The sequence below is a fragment of the Mustelus asterias genome, chromosome 8 (assembly GCF_964213995.1).
Source record: "Mustelus asterias chromosome 8, sMusAst1.hap1.1, whole genome shotgun sequence".
Taxonomy (NCBI): domain Eukaryota; kingdom Metazoa; phylum Chordata; class Chondrichthyes; order Carcharhiniformes; family Triakidae; genus Mustelus; species Mustelus asterias.
In genome coordinates this window covers 99,499,185-99,519,806 of record NC_135808.1, presented here as the reverse complement: position 1 = coordinate 99,519,806, position 20,622 = coordinate 99,499,185, and the positions used below count along the sequence as shown (strand labels likewise).

At 41.9% G+C, this 20,622-nt stretch overlaps 1 protein-coding gene across 2 annotated transcripts in view; it reads left to right on the top strand.

The window, feature by feature from the left end:
* Positions 1 to 20,622, top strand: part of cc2d1b (coiled-coil and C2 domain containing 1B) — a 417,139-nt gene that overhangs the window by 17,682 nt on the left and 378,835 nt on the right. For both annotated transcript variants that reach the window (XM_078218575.1, XM_078218574.1), the window contains exons 9-12: positions 259 to 363; positions 5,553 to 5,683; positions 10,380 to 10,452; positions 20,142 to 20,263. In XM_078218575.1, coding sequence (XP_078074701.1) covers positions 259 to 363; positions 5,553 to 5,683; positions 10,380 to 10,452; positions 20,142 to 20,263 — 431 coding nt within the window. The remainder of the gene's footprint in view (positions 1 to 258; positions 364 to 5,552; positions 5,684 to 10,379; positions 10,453 to 20,141; positions 20,264 to 20,622) is intronic.

The window sequence follows — 20,622 nt, the reverse complement described above, 5'->3', positions numbered from 1 at the left end:
ATATACAAAACAATCCATGGTGTTCGTTTTGTCAAATCAAGCTATTTACAGCTTGGAACCAGCACTCAGAGCACAGTTCTATCACCTGGCAGACTATTAATTTGAAACGTTTGTTACCTGCTACAATTCAGTTAACTGATGGTCTGTCAGATTAAAGATGCTTTGAAACTAATACTGAATGCAAACTTATTACCTTGTAAAGTGACATTTTCCTTTTAAAAATATTTTTATTTGTAATTTATTCAAATGTTTTGACAGATACTTCAGCCCAAGAAGAATCACCGAGTCCTTCCAGTATAGTAACTCTTCCTGATCAGCAAGGAATGGATTCCAAAACTGAACCTCAAGTCACTGAACAATCCGGTACAATGTGTTTAGGTGTAAATGTTACCATGAAGCATAGTAGCCTCTTGTTTAATGGGAAAGATGAGCATTTCAAAATTATAATTAGAAAATACAGTGGATCATTTCTCTGAGAGTTTGAAGCTTCAGGACATGATCTTGTTTGAAGCTTTAAAACCTTTTGTTTCTCCTGTATTTAGTGCAATCAATAGCAGGAACTGGCTCAATTTGGGGAAATGTAGCTAGGGCTGGAAACAGAAAATGGAATTGATGCTGAGAACTTTGACAAACGAAATATTTTAATGTTTTGAGCTATTACTATTTGACATGTTTATTTAGTTAGTTTAGTTGGGGTGGCATGGTAGCACAGCGGTTAGCACTGCTGCCTCACAGCGCCAGGGCCAAGGACCTGGGTTTGGTTCCCGGCTTGGGTTACTGTCTGTGGAGTTTTCACGTTCTCCCTGTGTCTGTGGATTTCCTCCGGGTGCTCCAGTTGCCTCCCACAGTCTGAAAGACGTGTTGATTAGGTGCATTGGCCATGCTGAATTCTCCCTCCGTGTACCTGAACAGGCGCCAGAGTGTGGCGACTCGGGGATTTTCACAGTATCTTCATTGCAGTGTTAATGTAAGCCTACTTGTGACTAATAAATAAATATTTTTTATGCAAAGTATATGGACAGATGAAAGATTTAACTTTGTTTTCTTTTAAAAACATCTGCTTTTTTTTAACCTTAAATTTAGATTCTTGACTAATCTCAAGACTATTGGGTTGTAATGATGTATATTATTTTCTTCCTGCCATTGAACTTTGGAATTGTACAAAGACTGAGAGCATATTAAATTGAGTATTTTCAGCATTAAACAGATTGTGCAATTCTTTGTATTTAGACAGGATTTCCCAATTGTACAAATAACAAGGCCTGTGCATATAGCAGAATAATAGTTTGTTATAAAGTTGTTCTTTTTTGAAATTTAACTTGTGTCCTAAACCTTTGCTCTTACTTTATTTATGACTATGTGAATCACAACATTGTATTAGAACATCATAAAACTTTCTAAGCTTTCTATTTAAATTCTATTTTGTCAGTTTAAGATGTGCATATTTTTATTTTCCAATTGTATTGTGACTTTAGGGACTTGATCCTTAAAAATGTTGGAAATGTTAGTTTGGATCTACCACTTGCAGTGAAGCTGTTATTTTTTCTTAACGTAATGTTTTCCTTCCATTTAAGTGAGTTGGGCCAATGACACTGTGAATGTATGCCTAATAAATTGTGTCATGGCAAAGGGAAGTGGGTTCTTCCTTCCAATTCTCAATGTAGTGCAATGCTACCTAGGGTACTAAGCAGCCAGTAGTTGATCCCTGGTAGTGTTGATGGTGTTGTAGGAATATAATTATTTGGAAACGGTGGTGTGCCTTGGTCAGAAATAGAACATAGAACATTACAGCGCAGTACAGGCTCTTCGGCCCTCGATGTTGCGCCGACCAGTGGTACCAATCTAAAGCCCCTCTAATCTACACTATTCCAATATCATCCATATGTTTATCCAATAACCACTTGAACGCTCTCAACGTTGACGAGTCCAGCACTGCTGCAGGCAGGGCATTCCACGCCCTTACTACTCTCTGAGTAAAGAACCTACCTCTAACATCTGTCCTATATCTCTCACCCCTCAATTTAAAGCTATGTCCCCTCGTGCTAGCCAACACCATCCGAGGAAAAAGGCTCTCACTATCCACCCTATCTAATCCTCTGATCATCTTGTATGCCTCTATTAAGTCACCTCTTAACCTTCTTCTCTCTAACGAAAACAACCTCAAGCCCCTCAGCCTTTCCACATACGATTTTCCCACCATACCAGGCAACATCCTGGTAAATCTCCTCTGCACTCTTTCCAACACTTCCACATCTTTCCTATAATACGGCGACCAGAACTGTACGCAATACTCCAAATGCGGCCGCACCAGAGTTTTGTACAGTTGCAGCATGACCTCCTGGCTCCGAAACTCAATCCCTCTACCAATAAAAGCTAACACACCGTACGCCTTCTTAACAACCCTATCAACCTGGGTGCCAACTTTCAGGGATCTATGCACATGGACACCCAGATCCCTCTGTTCCTCCACACTACCAAGTATCTTACCATTAGCCCAGTACTCTGTATTCCTGTTACTCCTTCCAAAGTGAATCACCTCACACTTTTCCGCATTAAACTCCATTTGCCACCTCTCAGCCCAGCTCTGCAGCTTATCTATGTCCCTCTGTAACCTGCCACTTCCCTCCACACTGTCTACAACTCCACCGACTTTAGTGTCATCCGCAAATTTACTAATCCATCCTTCCACGCCCTCATCCAAGTCATTAATAAAAATGACAAACGGCAGTGGCCCCAAAACAGATCCTTGCGGTACACCACTAGTAACTGAACTCCAGGATGAATATTTCCCATCAACCACCACCCTTTGTTTTCTTACAGCTAGCCAATTCCTGATCCAAACCACTAAATCACCCTCAATCCCATGTGTCCGTATTTTCTGTAAAAGCTTACCATGGGGAACCTTATCAAACGCTTTGCTGAAATCCATATACACCACATCAACCGCTTTACCCTCATCCACCTCTTTGGTCACCTTCTCAAAGAACTCAATAAGGTTTGTGAGGCACGACCTACCCTTCACAAAACCGTGCTGACTATCCTTAATCAAATTATTCCTTTCTAGGTGATTATAAATCCTATCTCTTATAATCCTTTCCAATACTTTGCCCACAACAGAAGTAAGGCTCACCGGTCTATAATTACCAGGGTTGTCCCTACTCCCCTTCTTGAACAAGGGGACAACATTTGCTATCCTCCAGTCTTCTGGCACTGTTCCTGTAGACAATGACGACACAAAGATCAAAGCCAAAGGCTCTGCAATCTCCTCTCTAGCCTCCCAGAGAATCCTAGGATAAATCCCATCCGGCCCAGGGGACTTATCTATTTTTACCCTTTCCAGAATTGCTAACACCTCCTCCTTATGAACATCAATCCCATCCAGTCCAACAGCCTGCATCTCAGTACTCCCCTCAACAACACTGTCCCTCTCCAGTGTGAATACTGACGAAAAATATTCATTTAGTGCCTCTCCTATCTCTTCAGACTCCACGCACAACTTCCCACTCCTGTCCTTGACTGGCCCTAATCGTACCCTAGTCATTCTTTTACTCCTGACATACCTATAGAAAGCTTTAGGGTTTTCTTTGATCCTACCTGCCAAAGACTTCTCATGTCCCCTCCTGGCTCTTCTTAACTCTTTCTTTAGGTCCTTCCTGGCTAACTTGTAACTCTCAAGCGCCCTAACTGAGCCTTCACGTCTCATCTTAACATGAGTCTCCTTCTTCCTCTTCACAAGAGATTCAACCTCCTTAGTAAACCACGGTTCCCTCACACGTCTGCTTCCTCCCTGCCTGACAGGTACATATTTATCAAGGACGCGTAGTAGCTGTTCCTTGAACAAGTTCCACATTACAATTGTGCCCATCCCCTGCAGTTTCCTTCCCCAACCTATGCCAGCTAATGGTACATGGATTGAGTCATCTACCGTGGTGTTTCACATGAGTCACAACCAATGGCATTATTCAAGTCAAGAAGGACTAGTGAGCAGAGAGAAAATTGAACCAACACTTGGGAGTGAAGCCAGTTGGGTGGATGAAAAAACAAAGTAAAAGAGAGAGAGCATTGTCAGGCAATACAGCAGGATAGTTGGGAACCTGTCTCGGGGGCAGGGAATTCATATGGTGTTCGTGGAAGTGGAAATGACTAGGGTTGGGAAGCATTTTCCGATCAGGGCCATTGTGATCTCCTGGACTCGTTTCGATCGCCTCAGGGGGTCGGAGAGGAATTTCCCAGATTTTTTTTTCCCCATATTGGCTCTGGGGTTTTCACTCTGGGTTTTCGCCTCTCCCTGGAGATCACATGGTCTGGAATGGGAGGGTGGGGGTGAGTTAATAGGTTGTAATGAACAAAGCATCGTAGCTGTGAGGGACAGCTCGGTGGATAGGATATTGGTATGTAGATAGGCTGGAAAATTGGGCGGGGATTCAGGATTCAATCCTGGACCGGGGAGCGGCGCGGGCTTGGAGGGCCGAAGGGCCTGTTCCTGTGCTGTATTGTTCTTTGTTCTTTGTTCTTGTTCTTTGATATAGATAGGCTGGAAAATTGGGCAGAGAGGTGGCAGATTGCATTTATCTGGATTAAATTCCAAGTGATGCATTTTGGAAGAAATAAAGTAGGGAGAAGTTATACAATAAATGGCAGAGTCATCAGGAGTATAGAAACACAGAGGGACCTAGGTGTGCAAGTCCACAAATCCTTGAAGGTGGCAACACGGGTGGAGAAGGTGGTGAAGAAGGCATATGGTATGCTTGCCTTTATAGGACGGGGTATAGAGTATAAAAGCTGGAGTCTGATGATGCAGCTGTATAGAACGCTGGTTAGGCCACATTTGGAGTACTGCGTCCAGTTCTGGTCGCCGCACTACCAGAAGGACGTGGAGGCTTTAGAGAGAGTGCAGAGAAGGTTTACCAGGATGTTGCCTGGTATGGAGGGTCTTAGCTATGAGGAGAGATTGGGTAAACTGGGGTTGTTCTCCCTGGAAAGACGGAGAATGAGGGGAGATCTAACAGAAGTGTACAAGATTATGAAGGGGATAGATAGGGTGAACTGTGGGAAGCTTTTTCCCAGATCAGAAGTGACGATCACGCGGGGTCACGGGCTCAAGGTGAGAGGGGCGAAGTATAACTCAGATATTGGAGGGATGTTTTTTACACAGAGAGTGGTGGGGGCCTGGAATGTGCTGCCAAGTAGGGTGGTGGAGGCAGACATGCTGACATCGTTTAAGACTTGCCTGGATAGTCACATGAGCAGCCTGGGAATGGAGGGATACAAATGATTGGTCTAGTTGGACCAAGGAGCGGCACAGGTTTGGAGGGCCGAAGGGCCTGTTTCCTGTGCTGTACTGTTCTTTGTTCTTTGAGACTGTGGATGGGGTAAGTGAGAAGAGGTGAGGAGGGAGAGGAAAATCAATGCAGCTTGAATTAGACAAATGATTTCTTCATACTGGTAGTTCAGTTCATTAAATATTTGTGTTACAGCTTTTGATAGATTAACTTAATTTCTGTTGAATGTTTGTTAACTATAGTCAGGACATTGCATGTTTATGATTTTAGGCCCACCTCCACCACCCAAAGATGTTCTAGAGGCTCTACATCAAAGAATGGAGAAATACAAAACAGCAGCTGCTCAAGCTAAAACTGATGGTAATGACCGTAAAGCAAGGATGCATGAGAGAATAGCAAAGGTACGTAAATTCTTGGTGGGGTATTCTTGATGATTTTTCGCTAGCTCCCTTTTTAATTGTGTTGATTTCTTGCCAAGGTGCTGTCAGTAACTCAGGTATCTTGTCAATGCCATTATTTATGTGTGAGACTTCTTAGTGAGTATGTGCAGGCTTTCCAATTCCAGTGATGATTATAAAACAGATACAATGCACACTTAACTCTGGTAGGAGTCATTCATTTTTGAAAATCCTAGCTGAGGAGCAAAGGATGACGATGAGATCTCATTTCGTTATCCTTGTAAACATTCCCTCATTTATTTCTCCAAACGTTTGAAAGGCTAATCTGGTGAAATTAAATCAGTGTAAAGGCAAACTGATTTATTTTACACAATACTAGTGAATAAAAAGAGTAACAATTCTGGACTTTTATTTGAACTTTTATTACGTTCCCTAACGTTTCTGAAGTTGACATCTGACTAGTTGTAACTTTATTTCAACCTGAGCTGACCTCCTGCTGCAACTTCCAAATTGACATTGAACATGTAGGTCAGTGACGGGCAACCTAGGCTAATGAATGGGCTGCAAGTGGCCCTCCTTCATCTCAATCGGGTGTATATACTAACCATGATCCCATGTATAAGATTAAATACATTTAATACACACCAAATATTTCATAAATTACAGAAAATGCTTAATCATTTAAATGCTAATGGAACTTCAAATGGGGAAAAAACAAAAATATTTATGCTTACCTTGCACATGTTACAATTTACTGTGCTTATCAATGCTAGTGCCACCTACAAACTAGAAGTTCTGTACTTAATTACATAGGTATGTGTTTTAGATAGTTATTTATTATCTGTTTATCTTTATTTTGATTAAATCCTGTTGCTCTCAATAACTTTACTGCTGCTATTATAAAAGCCTTATTAACAAAGAACAATACAGCACAGGAACAGGCCCTTCGGCCCTCCAAGCCCGCGCCGCTCCCCGGTCCAGGATTGAATCCTGAATCCAGGATCCCCGCCCAATTTTCCAGCCTATCTACATACCAATATCCTATCCACCGAGCTGTCCCTCACAGCTACGATGCTTTGTTCATCACAACCTATTAACTCACCCCCACCCCCCCATTCCAGACCATGTGATCTCCAGGGAGAGGCGAAAACCCAGAGTGAAAACCCCAGGGCCAATATGGGGGAAAAAAAATCTGGGAAATTCCTCTCCGACCCCCTGAGGCGATCGAAACGAGTCCAGGAGATCACAATGGCCCTGATCGGAAAATGCTTCCCAACCCTAGTCATTTCCACTTCCACGAACACCATATGAATTCCCTGCCCCCGAGACAGGTTCCCAACTATCCGCAGTCTCGCTCTGTACTGGCACCAGCAAGATGATCATAGAATGAAGCCTTGAAACGAGAAACAAGGAACAATTAGCCCGCGCCGCTCCCTGGTCCAAACTAGACCACTCTTTTGTATCCCTCCATTCCCACTCCGTTCATATAGCTGTCTAGATAAGTCTTAAACGTTCCCAGTGTGTCCGCCTCCACCACCTTGCCCGGCAACACATTCCAGGCCCCCACGACCCTCTGTGTGAAATATGTCCTTCTGATATCTGTGTTAAACCTCCCCCCCCCTTCACCTTGAACCTATGACCCCTCGTGAACGTCACCACCGACCCGGGGAAAAGCTTCCCACCGTTCACCCTATCTATGCCTTTCATAATTTTATACACCTCTATTAAGTCTCCCCTCATCCACTGTCTTTCCAAGGAGAACAACCCCAGTTTCCCCAATCTCTCCTCATAACCAAGCCCCTCCATACCAGGCAACATCCTGGTAAACCTCCTCTGTACTCTCTCCAAAGCCTCCACGTCCTTCTGGTAGTGTGGCGACCAGAACTGGACGCAGTATTCCAAATGCGGCCGAACCAACGTTCTATACATCTGCAACATCAGACCCCAACTCTTATACTCTATGCCCCGTCCTATAAAGGCAAGCATGCCATATGCCTTCTTCACCACCTTCTCCACCTGTGACGTCACCTTCAAAGATCTGTGGACTTGCACACCCAGGTCCCTCTGCGTCTCTACACCCTTTATGGTTCTTCCATTTATCGTGTAGCTCCTCCCTACATTATTCCCACCAAAATGCATCACTTCGCATTTATCAGGATTGAACTCCATCTGCCATTTCCTTGCCCAAATTTCCAGCCTATCTATATCCTTCTGTAGCCTCTGACAATGTTCCTCACTATCTGCAAGTCCTGTCAGTTTTGTGTCGTCCGCAAACTTACTGATCACCCCAGTTACTCCTTCTTCCAGATCATTTATATAAATCACAAACAGCAGAGGTCCCAATACAGAGCCCTGCGGTACACCACTAGTCACAGGCCTCCAGCCGGAAAAAGACCCTTCCACTACCACCCTCTGTCTTCTATGACCAAGCCAGTTCTCCACCCATCTAGCCACCTCCCCCTTTATCCCATGGGATCCAACCTTTTTCACTAGCCTACCATGAGGGACTTTGTCAAACGCGTTACTAAAGTCCATATAGACAACATCCACGGCCCTTCCTTCGTCAACCATTTTGGTCACTTCTTCAAAAAACACCACCAGGTTAGTGAGGCATGACCTCCCTCTCACAAAACCATGTTGACTATCGTTAATGAGTTTATTCCTTTCTAAATGCGCATACATCCTATCTCTAAGAATCTTCTCCAACAACTTCCCCACCACGGACGTCAAGCTCACCGGCCTATAATTACCCGGGTTATCCTTCCTACCCTTCTTAAATAACGGGACCACATTGGCTATCCTCCAATCCTCTGGGACCTCACCTGCGTCCAGTGACGAGACAAAGATTTGCGTCAGAGGCCCAGCGATTTCATCTCTCGTCTCCCTGAGCAGCCTTATTATGAAGAAAATCTTAGTTACCAGTACATTATACCAGTATTTAAAAGATAAATGAGGAAAACTAAATAATATACTCAGTCGCTCCATTTTCATTGTCACTTTTTCACATGCTCTCAGCAAAGTGGGGGAGGGTGAGCAAAAGTTGGTTAAAAGAGAAAAACTCGAATGAAAGTAAACTAGACGTGAATGTCAAAATAGGTTGTCAAAGGTTTTAATAAGTGTATATAAGAAGGAGAGCAGTGAAAATACACTCTTAAAGCAGAGACACAAGAAATTATCATAGGGAATGAGCAAATGAGGATGTTGATCAAATATCATAGAATACATAAATTATATGCTAGAAATAAAGGGTAACCAAGAAGCTAATAAGAGTGAGGAACTTAAATTAATTTCTATCGGCAGAGGAAATAATTAGAGTGACTTAGGGTCTGAAATCGGACAAATCCACAGAACCTAATGGCCTACATCCTAAGGTTCTAAAGAGGTAACTGCAAGGATCGTGAATGCACTGATCAGAATTTTCCAAAATTCCCTAGATCCTACAGCGGTCCAGGCAAATTGTAAATTAGTAAATGTATCAGAACTATTCCAGAAAAGAGGGAAAAAGAAAACGCAGAACTACAGGTCAGTTAGCCTGACATCAGTCAACATCCTGGGGTTGCCATTGACAGGAAACTGAATTGGACTAGCCATATGATATTGTGATCACGAGCAGGTCAGAGACTCGGAATCCTGTAACGAGTAACTCATCTCCTGACTTGCCAAACCCTGTCCGCCATCTACAAGGTATAAGTCAGAAGTGTGCAGCTCCAACAGCACTCCAGAAACTTGACGCCATCTAGGGCAAAGCAGCCCACTTAATTCACACCCCATCTACAAACATTCACTCCCTCCACCATCAACAAACAGTGGCAGCAGTGTGTACCAACTACATGATGCACTGCAGGAACTCACCACGGTTCCTTGGGCAGCACTTTTAAACCCATGACCATTACCATTTTGAAGGACAAGGGCAGCAGACACATGGGAATACCACCACCTGGAAGTTCTCCTCCAAGTCGCTCACCATCCTGACCTGGAAATATATTACCATCCCGTCACTGTCACTGGGTCAAAATCCTGGAACACGCTCTTAAACAGGGACTGCTGCGGTTCAAGAAGGCAGCTCACCACCATCACTTCAAGGACAATTGGGGATAGGCCAGAAATGCTGGTTTCCGGGAACAAAGGATTATGGGAAGCAGATAGGAAATGTTAAGGCAGCAGTTTAACAAGATTGCAACAAATGGCAGAGCAGTTTTGTGGGGCCATATTAGTTACCTGTCCTCCTATTTCTTATGCTCCTATGTACAATCCTAAAAATCCTGAACCTAAGCTCAGCAGAATCATGCTCTTGGCTTCAACCAAAACTCTCTTTTGGGTGGAAAAGTTAAAAATGCTTTGTTATGACAGTCTATTTAGAGCTTGAGAAGAACAGAAGAAGAAACCCAAGGACCTTTGACGATAGTAACTAAAGCCAGGGAAGGTAGTGTTGGGTAGAGAATGGGTAGAGACCATTTAACAATCTTTTTTTTCTGTTTTATGCAAGAGAAGCACTAGAAACGTTTCCAAAGACAGTAAGCATTTGAAGTTTGTGAAGTTGTACAAGAGTTGCTGAGATGCAGTGCACTATCTGGCACAAAATTAGATAGCCCCAAGCTTATTGGAGATGGTTTTAACATTGGAAATCTGTGTGTTCCAATTGAAAGAAGGACTCTTTTGTAATGTGTGAAAGATAATCAACACCTTTTTAATTTTGAAGCAATATCAAGGTGCCATTCGAGCGCACACAGCTGGAAGGAAAGTGGATTTTGCAGATCTTCCTGTACCCCCAGGTAAGTAATAATGTAAATATTTGTCTATGCTTAAAAAATGAATCCATGTTTGTGTATATATAAAGCCAAAAAGAAAAAAACACCTTTGCCAATGGACCATATAAAACAAATGGTATGAAGGATGAAGATGACGACGATGATCTGGAAAATGAAGAACTGTTAGTAATATGAAGTCTTGGGGCATAACTAGGATAGATAAATAAGTACAGTATGAGGATCATGATAGGCATGTTGGCACAGTGGTTAGTGCTGCTGCCTCACAGCTCCAGGGACCCTGGTTCAATTCTGGCCTTGGGTGACTGTGTGGAATTTGCACGTTCTCCCCATGCCTGCATGGGTTTCCTCCAGGTTATCTGGTTTCCTCCCACAGTCCAAAGATGTGCTGGTTAGGTGGGTTGGACCTAAAATTGCCCCTTAGTGTCCAAAAATGTGTAGGTTAGATGGGATTAGCCATGGTAAATGTGTGGGATTACAGGGATAGGGCAGGGGAGAGTGCTTGGGTAAAATACGCTGTCAGAGTCAGTACAGTCGATGGCCTCTTCTGAACTGTAGCTATTCTATGATTCTAATCCTCACTGCTTTAAGTGACTGCATTTGTGTTAACATAATTTCCCACTACACACAATGGAAGATTTACATGAATATAACTGTTAATTATTTTTGTCTGTCCCAAATTGTAGCACATTTCCATTTTTATATATTATATTTTTATTCACTTTCATATTTCAAGGCTTTTTAAGTGTTTCAATAAATCCCTATCCACTGAGACATGATGCCCAGTTTCTATGCTCTACATAAGCCTCCTCCCATCCCTCTTCAACTCTAATCCTATTAGTATATTGTCCTATATCTTTCTTCCTCGTGCTGCCTAACTTCCCCTTAAATGAAACTTTACTGTTCACCTCAACAACTCCTTGAAGTCGTGCGGTCCATGTTTTTAACCACTCGCTGGATAGATAAATTCCCTGTTGTATGCATCAATGATTTACTTATGTTCATGATCTCTAGTTTTGGATACCCTCATAATTGGAAACATTTTCTTGACATCTAATTTTTAAAAATAGCCCTGACAAAAATATATTATTTGCTCCTTCAGGATGACTTAGACTAACTTGATTTCTGTTCCAAGAGGCCTGCTTCTATATATTGTGGGAAATAAAAATGACAGGGTTTTTTGTGCTGTGAGCCCCTACATTCCCAATAATGCTTAAGAGCAGAAGATATGAAAAGAGCACCTTCACTTCAAGTAAGTGCCCATCCTGTCCATCATATCCATAACAGCTCTTTGAAGAGCAACTATTTTCACTCCCTTGTTCTTTCCCCATAGCCCTGCTTTTCTTTTCTTCTTCTGTATATATCCAATTGCCCTTTACAGGTTACAGCATAATATCCTGCTTTACCAGATTTTTGGCTATTTTCAACAGTATGCTAATTAGTACATCTGGCAGAGATTTGTTGGGTGTAATAGTATATTTATGTGTAAAGTTTTCCTTTTTCTAAAGATGTCTTGCCAGTTAGAGATTATTATAAAATTCAGGTTTCTGTGAATCAGACATGCGAGCTTACAGGATTTTGCCCTGCACTTTCTTCCAGCCACGTTGTGTACAGCCAGGTTCAGAGCTTTAATTCTGAATGCAGTGAGTAAAGATTTCTTGCAACCTATGTATGAAGTCTATGTATTTATGCAGTGTAGGCTTGTCTCATTCTGAGAAATACTATTCTTCGTCCTCACAATCCCTGAGAATGAGAGGAATTTGCATCCTGTAGTATAAAGTGTTTGAACTGAAAATGGAATTCGCTTCAGTAATAGGAAATGAAAAGAGAAATGAATTGAAACAATGCAATAATTATGGAACAAAGACAAAGGAAATGATGTATCAAACTTACTGAAAACTAAAAAGCCAAAAACAGTCTCATACTCCCGGTGCAATGCTCTCCTTTGAAGAAAGCCAGGAAGTAAGCAAACAATTACACCCATGTGAAAGTGAGCTTTAGCAATAACTATGTTTCAGAAGTAGATTACAAACTGCAGTTAAATGAACTATTGTGCATGATTTTCAAATCCTTGACAAACAACAGTTCAAGTATGTTGTGCATATATACACAAATTTTGGAAAATTTAGGGACGGCCTGGTGACACAGTGGTTAGCACTGCTGCCTCACAGTGCCAGGGACCTGGGTTTGATTCTACCTTTGGGTGATTGATTGTGTGGAGTTTGCACGTTTTCCCTGTGTCTGCATGGGTTTCCTCCAGGTGCTCTGTTTTCCTCCCACAATCCAAAAGATATGCAGGTTAGGTGGATTGGCTGTGCTAAATTGCCCCTTAGTGTCCCAAAGTGTGTAGGTTAGGGGGATTAGCAGGGTAAATAAATGGGGCTATGGGAAAAAGGGTGGGATCCTCTGTCAGAGTCGTTGGGTTGAATGGCCTCCTTTTGTACTGTAATGATTCTATGAAAATGCTGGTTATTGTCTTTCTGGCACTTCGGGGAAAAATCTCTTGCTGAGAATTTATTTACGTCCCCCTCCTCCCCACAGACACCAGACACAGTTATGCATCATGGTATATATGCTGCAGTGGAAAATTTCCCTTAAAGTCACACTTGACCTCAATTTGTGTAGGTGATGAATCTTTATTTGTTCACCAACTTGATTCTGATCAAGAAATAAAGTAAGTGTGTATCAACAAAGGGCCTTTCACACCCTCAGGATTCCCCAAAGCGCTTCTATTGAAGTACTTTAAAAGTGTTGTGACTCTTGTAATGTAGGAAATACAGCAGTCAATTTGTGCACAGCAAAATCCCACAAACACCAGTGAGAACACAACCAGATAATCTGGTTTTTTTTTAAACTGATGTTGGTTGAGGCATAAACATTGACACGGGCATTGGGGAGAACTTTATTGCACTTTGGTTGCCATGGAATCTTTTACAACCACCTGAGAGGACAAAAGGGACTCAATTTAACATCTGATCCCAAAGTCGGCACACCCACAGTGCTGCACTTGGGTGTCAGCTTAGAACATACACTCTGGTCTCTGGAGTAGAACCTGAATATACGATCTTCTGACCTAGAAGTGAGTGTTGTCACTGAGTCAAGACTGACTCAATAAAGGTGGAATTTATCTTGTTTCTTTTAACAGACATGTAGTTAACAAAAATATAAGTGCATAATTTAGCAACTCATCAAACTTCCTTCAGCAGAGGGCAAACCTGCAACTTCTGGCATCTAGAAGGACATGGACAGCAGACACATGGAAACACCACCACTTGAAAGTTCCCCTCCAAGTCACAACACATTGATTTAGAGCTGCCTTGTTGTTCCTTCATTGTCACTGGGGCAAAAGAAACCTGGAGAGATTGAACAGTTTGGGCTTATACTCGCTGGAGTTCAAAAGGATGAGAGGGGATCTGATCGAGGTATATAAAATTCTAAAAGGGATTGATAGAGTAAACTTAGACCAAATGTTTCCTTTTATGGGGCAGTCGAGAACAAGAGGTCATAGAACATAAGAAATAGGAGCAGGAGTAGGCCATCTAGCCCCTTGAGCCTGTCCCGCCATTCAATAAGATCATGGCTGATCTGATAGTAGTTTAGTTCCACTTACCCGCCCGCTCCCCATAACCCTTAATTCCCTTATTGATCAGAAATCTATCTACCTGTGACTTAAACATATTTAACGAGGTAGCTTCCACTGCTTCAATGGGCAGAGAATTCCAGAGATTCACTACCTTCAGAGAAGAATTTCCTCCTCAACTCTGTTCTAAACTGACTCCCCCTTATTTTGAGGCTGTGTCCTCTTGTTCTTGTTTCCTTTCTAAGTGGAAAGAATCTCTCTGCCTCTACCCTGGCTAGCCCCTTCATTACCTTATATGTCTCTATAAGATCTCCCCTCGGCCTTCTAAACTCTGAGTACAGGCCCAATCTACTCAATCTCCCCTCATAAGCTAACCCCCTCATCTCCGGTATCAACCTGGTGAACCTTCTCTGTACTCCCTCCAAGGCCAATATATCCTTCCAAAATAAGGGGACCAAAATTGCACACAGTACTCCAGTTGCAGCCTCACCAGTACCTTGCACAATTGCAGCAAGACCTCCCTGCTTTTATACTCCGTCCCCTTCACAATAAAGGCCAACATTCCATTTGCCTTCTTGATTACCTGCTGCACCTACAAACTGAGGTTTTGCGATTCATGCACAGGGACCCCCAGGTCCCTCTGCACAGTAGCTTGTTGTAATTTTTCACCATTTAAATAGTCCATTTTACTATTATTCCTTCCAAAATGGATAACCTCACACTTGTCAACGTTATACTCCATCTGCCAGATCCTCGTCCACTCACTTAGCCTATCCAAATCTCTCTGCAGACTTTCCGCATCTTCCACGCAATTCGCTTTCCCACTCATCTTTGCATCATTAGCAAACTTTGTTACCCTACACTTGGTAGATTTGAAACTGAGATATGAGGAACTATAGCTGAATGGGTACAAAATTGGCTTGACGACAGTAGCCAGAGGGTGGTTGTAGAGGATTGTTTTTCAAACTGGAGGCCTGTGACCAGTGGTGTGCCTCAGGGATCAGTGTTGGGTCCACAGTTATTTGTTGTTTATATTAATAATTTGGATGAGAATATGGGAGACATGGTTAGTAAGTTTGCAGATGACACCAAGATTACTGGCATAGTGGACAGTGAAGAAGGTTATCTCGGATTGCAACGGGATCTTGATCAATTGGGCCAGTGGGCTGATGAATGGCAGATGGAGTTTAATTTAGACAAATGTGAGATGATGCATTTTGGTAGATTGAACCAGGGCAGTACTTAGTTAATGGTAGGGCGTTGGGGAGAGTTGCAGAACAAAGAGATCTAGGGATACAGGTTCATAGCTCCTTGAAAGTGGAGTCACAGGTGGACAGAGTGGTGAAGGAGGCATTCAACATGCTTGGTTTCATTGGTCAGAACATTGAATACAGGAGTTGGGATGCCTTGTTGAAGTTATACAAGACATTGGTAAGGCCACACTTGGAATACTGTGTACAGTTCTGGTCACTCTATTATAGAAAGGATATTATTAACTAGAAAGAGTGCAGAAAAGATTTACTAGGATGCTACCGGGACCTGATGGTTTGAGTTATAAGGAGAGACTGGATAGACTGGGACTTTTTTCTCTGGAGCATAGGAGGCTGAGGGATGATCTTATAGAGGTCTATAAAATAATGAGGGGCATAGATCAGCTAGATAGTCAATATCTTTTCCCAAAGATAGGGGAGTCTAAAACTAGAGGGCATAGGTTTAAGGTGAGAAGAGAGAGATGCAAAAGTGTCCAGAGGGGAAATTATTTCACACTCAGGGTGGTGAGTGTCTGGAACGAGCTGCCAGAGGTAGTAGTAGAGCCGGGTACAATTTTGTCTTTTAAAAAGCATTTAGACACTTACGTGGGTAAGATGGGTATAGAGGGATATGGGCCAAATGCGGGCAATTAGGACTAGCTTCGGGGTTTTTTAAAAAAAGGGTGACATGGACAAGTTGGGCTGAAGGGCCTGTTTCCATGACTCTACTTCTCGCAGAAGGTGGTGAATTTGTGGAACTCGCTGCCCCCATAGCATGGTTAAGTCAGAATCATTAAATGGTTTCAAGAAGGTGATGGATATATTTCTGATTTTTTTTAAAAAATGGGTTAAAGGGATATGGGGAACAGGTAGGGAGGTGAATTTGAGACCAGGGAGAGAACAGCCATGATCTGATTGAATGGCAGAGCGGGCTCGAAGGGCTGAATTTGCCTACTTCTCCTAATTCCTATGTAGCTCCTTTCCTAACACATTGATGTGCCTATACCACCAGGACAGCAGCGATTTAAGAAGACAACTCACTACCGTCTCCTCGAGGGCAATTAAGGATGGGCAGCAAATGTGTGACTTGTCAGTCAGTGACTTGCACATCTCATGAAAGAATAAACAAATTTAGGAGATCGCATTGGTACGGTAGAACAGTAATTGTACTGGACTAGTAATCCAGACTAATAAACTTGGAGATTCAATTTCAAATCTCACCCCAGCAATTGGGGAATTGAAATTCAGGTAATTAAATAAGTCTGGAATAAACAGCTAGTAATAGTAATGGTGACCATGAGATTGCAGGGTTGTCATAAAACTCATCTGGTTCACCAGTGTCCTTTAGGGAAGGAAACCTTTAATTCTTCATCCAGATTGGCTGATATGTGACTCCAGACTTACCCCAATGTGAATGACCATCAGCCACCCTTTGAAATGGCCTCGCAGAACACTTAATTGTATCAAAAACCCTACGAAATCTATAATCTACATGGATTGCAGCAGTTCAAGAGGTGATTCACTTCCATCTTCTCGAGGGAAATTAGGAATGTACAATAAACTAACCTTGTCAGTAATGGCCACATGCAATGAATGAATGAACAGAAATTGTATGCAAAAATGAAACGCACTTCTTGAGAATCAAGTAAGGTGATATTTCTATGTGAAACTTTTCATATGATTGTCCCTGAAACATTTTCCACCCCCGTTCCCCCCCCATCCTTTGCTGAAGACAATGAGGTTTAAATTAGTCTCCAGCTAGTGCAAAAGGGCAGCAATGTTTTGGCTCCTACTCTGTAAGGAAATTGATGATTATGCATGAAGCATATTCAAGTGCAATCAAAGTACATCACAATAGAAAAAGTACCAGGAAAACTAATGGGGCTAAAGTCTCCTGAATCTGATGGGTTACATCGTAGGATACTAAAGGAAGTTGCTACAGAGAGAGTGGATTCTTCCAAGAATCCTTAAATTTTTGAAAAGTCCCAGAGGATTGGAAAACTGCCAAAACTCATAGTCAAAAAGGGAGGGAAACAAAAACACAAGTAACTGTAAGCCAGCAAGCTTAACATTGAGCATTTAGAAATACATGATATAATCAAGCAGAATCAGCATGTCTTCATGAAGGGAAAATCATGCCTGACAAATTAGAATTCTTTGAGGTGGTACCGAGCGGGATAGATAGATAAAGGGAACCAATGGATGTAGTATACTTAGATTTCCAATTTGAGAAGCAATCGCACAAAAGGTTACTTAATAAGGTAAGAATCCATGGTGTTGGGGGTAGTTTATATTAGCATGGATAGAGGATTGGCTAAAGACAGTTAGAATAAGTGGGGTATTTTCACGATGGCAACATCTAACTAGGGGATTGTCACAGGGATCAGTGCTGGAGCCACTGTCATTTACAATATATATTAATGACTTAGACGAAGGAAGTTTGCAGATGACACAGAAATAGGTGGGAAGGTAAAAGATCTGCAGAGGGATAAAGACAGGCCGAATGAGTGACCAAAAGCTTGGCAGATGGAATATAATGTAGGAAAATGTGAAGTTGTGCACTTTGGTAGGAAGAATAAAGGAACTCTATTATTCAGATGGAGAAGCACTACAGAAAGCTGCAGCACAGAGGGAGATTGGGATCCTTATGCAGAAAGTTTGAGTATGTTGGGCTGTACTCATTGGAGTTTAGAATAATAAGAAGCAACCTTATTGAGACATATAGGATTCTCAAGGGGATTGACGAGGTAGATGCTGAGGGGTTGTTTCCCCTTGTGGGATAGTCTAGGACCAGAGGGCATAATCACAGAGTAAGGGGTTGCCCATTTAAGACGGATGAGGAGGAATTTCTTCTGAGGATAGTGAAGGTTGGAATTCTTTGCTGCAGGGGCCTGCAGAGGTTGGGTTGTTAAGTATGTTCAAAGCTAAATTGGACAAATTGTTAATCAGTAAGGGAATCTAGGGTTATAGGAATAAGGTGGGAAAGTGGAGTTGAGGATTATCAATGTCAGTCACAATCTCATTGACTGGTGGAGCAGACTTGATGGGCTGAATGGCCTACGTCCGCTCCTACATCTTATAGTCTTATTACTTGATCAGCCTAATAGTATGTTATCCTTTTAAACTGTAACCAACGGAGGACCTCAACATTTGATGTCATGTGACTACTTAGCTTCATTTGGCAAAGAAAGGTATCATAGGATTTTGGGGCAAGCATAAAGGTCACATACTAGTGAATTAATTGCAGAACAACTATGAAGAGGCCCTTGATGTACTTATTTCTCCAGCCTTCAAGGTTGAGCGGCCAAGCTTAGATCTTGGTACTTAATGGAACTGGGTGTTGTCAGTAAAGGAAAGACAGAAGGAATGTATCGGGGGAGGCTGGGGAAGGAGGAAAGAATAACAACAGCTGTGCTCTTAAGTTTTAATTTGTGGTATTTTAGGGAAAACAATTGCATTTGGCTCAATGCATTAGAGTTCATTTTCATAGTGTGTGACTCGATTTGTGACTATGTAATCCTTTTAGACTTTTATCACTCAACGATATTAACTGAATGTATAAAGAGACTGATATCTTAAGCTTTAAATGCTAATTACTGCTATGCACCTATATTTGATACACACTCCATCTAACTTTTAAGTACCACTTATTTTGTAATATTTTGTATTATTACTTTGTAATCCTCTTTATTAGTTTTAACGGCATATGCGACTTTACCACTTTATCCTTTAAAGTAACTCATTCCAAGTAATCACCCAAAACGGCTTCAATGATATGAGTCTGATTTAATGAGGATTCTGCACCAATTAAGCAAGTCTGAAACGTTGAGTATCAATCATGTGGGCATGACAGCATATTTCCCCCATCCTGAACAAATCGGCAAATAAAATATCACAAAACATACTTACTTCTGGCTAAGATAAAAGAAAAGTAACAAACTTTTAATGAGAGAGATGATTCCACAAATAATTGAACCTTGGGTTTAGAGGGCCAGTCAGGGACTATGGAAAATGATATTAATAGATGGCCATCATCCTCGAGAAACCAACTAGAAGTCAATCATGCCCACCTAGACCAATCACGCATTGATGACTCGCATCTTAAGCTAATTAAGAATTAGTCTCTCCTTATTTAAACCAATTAGAACGCAATAACATAACTGATCATACTAAGGCTTAGAATGAATCAATAAGCAGCAGCTTTCACTGATCAAATTGTACATCAAGTTTGAAACTGAAGTTTGTTTGCAGTGCCTGCTGTCCAAAGGGAAGCAGAGGTTACAGAGAGATACCAGAGGTGTCAACCTGTACCTAAGAGCTGTAGTACGCTAGTCAAATCCCACCCGGTCTTTGATAATAAATATACAATTATTAAAGATTTCTCGAGTTACTTCTCCAAACTGCCCCCTGTTGCCTAAATGGTTAAATTAACATGATTAGAATTTAAGTTCATAAACTTACAACTCCCCTCCCTACATTCAGTTCCAATAATTTCAACAATGCTGTTTTAGCATTATCACCCAAGACCAGTTTCATCGCTATTGACATTTTTAATAGCAATCCAGGCATCAATCATTGCCTGATTAAACTTGCTATTAAACTGTTAGTTGTTTTAAAAATGATTGAGTGATTTCTCAATAAGTTTGAGACAAACTGTATTGACTGAAATTGTAATTATAACTTTAAAATTAGGTTGTGCTAAGCATTTGTCACAGTAAAAGAAGTGAAAATCTTGGGTTGGGTCAACCTGACCGCTTTAACACTTCCTAAAATTACATGTAGTATGAAGGCGGTGGACCGTGAAATTATCTTCAGCAACCAGAAACTGAACTTCTAAGTTGTTAATCAATGTTGTCTTTATTTAGGATTCCCACCAATACCAGGAGTGGAAGGAGCATCTGGTGATCGTGATATTGTTGGAACACTTGAAGCTGCATCCAGACTAGCTACTGCGGAAGTTGAGGAGGAGGAGGCAGCGGAAGATGAGGTACTGTTTTCAATCAAACGTACACAACAAATTGCTTTTCCTGGGTCCTTTTTCTGCTTTCTCACGTGAATACCAGCAGCCCTCCAATACCTTGCCAAAAGTGGCTGTTCTTAATATCTAAGGCAAGCTATTTCACTGAGCTAGGAATCTGTCACAGCTTGGCCTAATCCTCTTATTCTCTCTCCGCCCCCTCTCCTTCCAATGCCACGCACAAACTTAAGTACCAATATCCGTTTGACTGTTATTCTAGTCTACTGTGGCTTTGGGACAGAAGTTTAGAGGGCAGGAGATATTTTGTCACCTAGATAGAAAAGGGGAAATGTGAGAGGAGGGAGGAAGTATGGGAAGCTACCTCATGA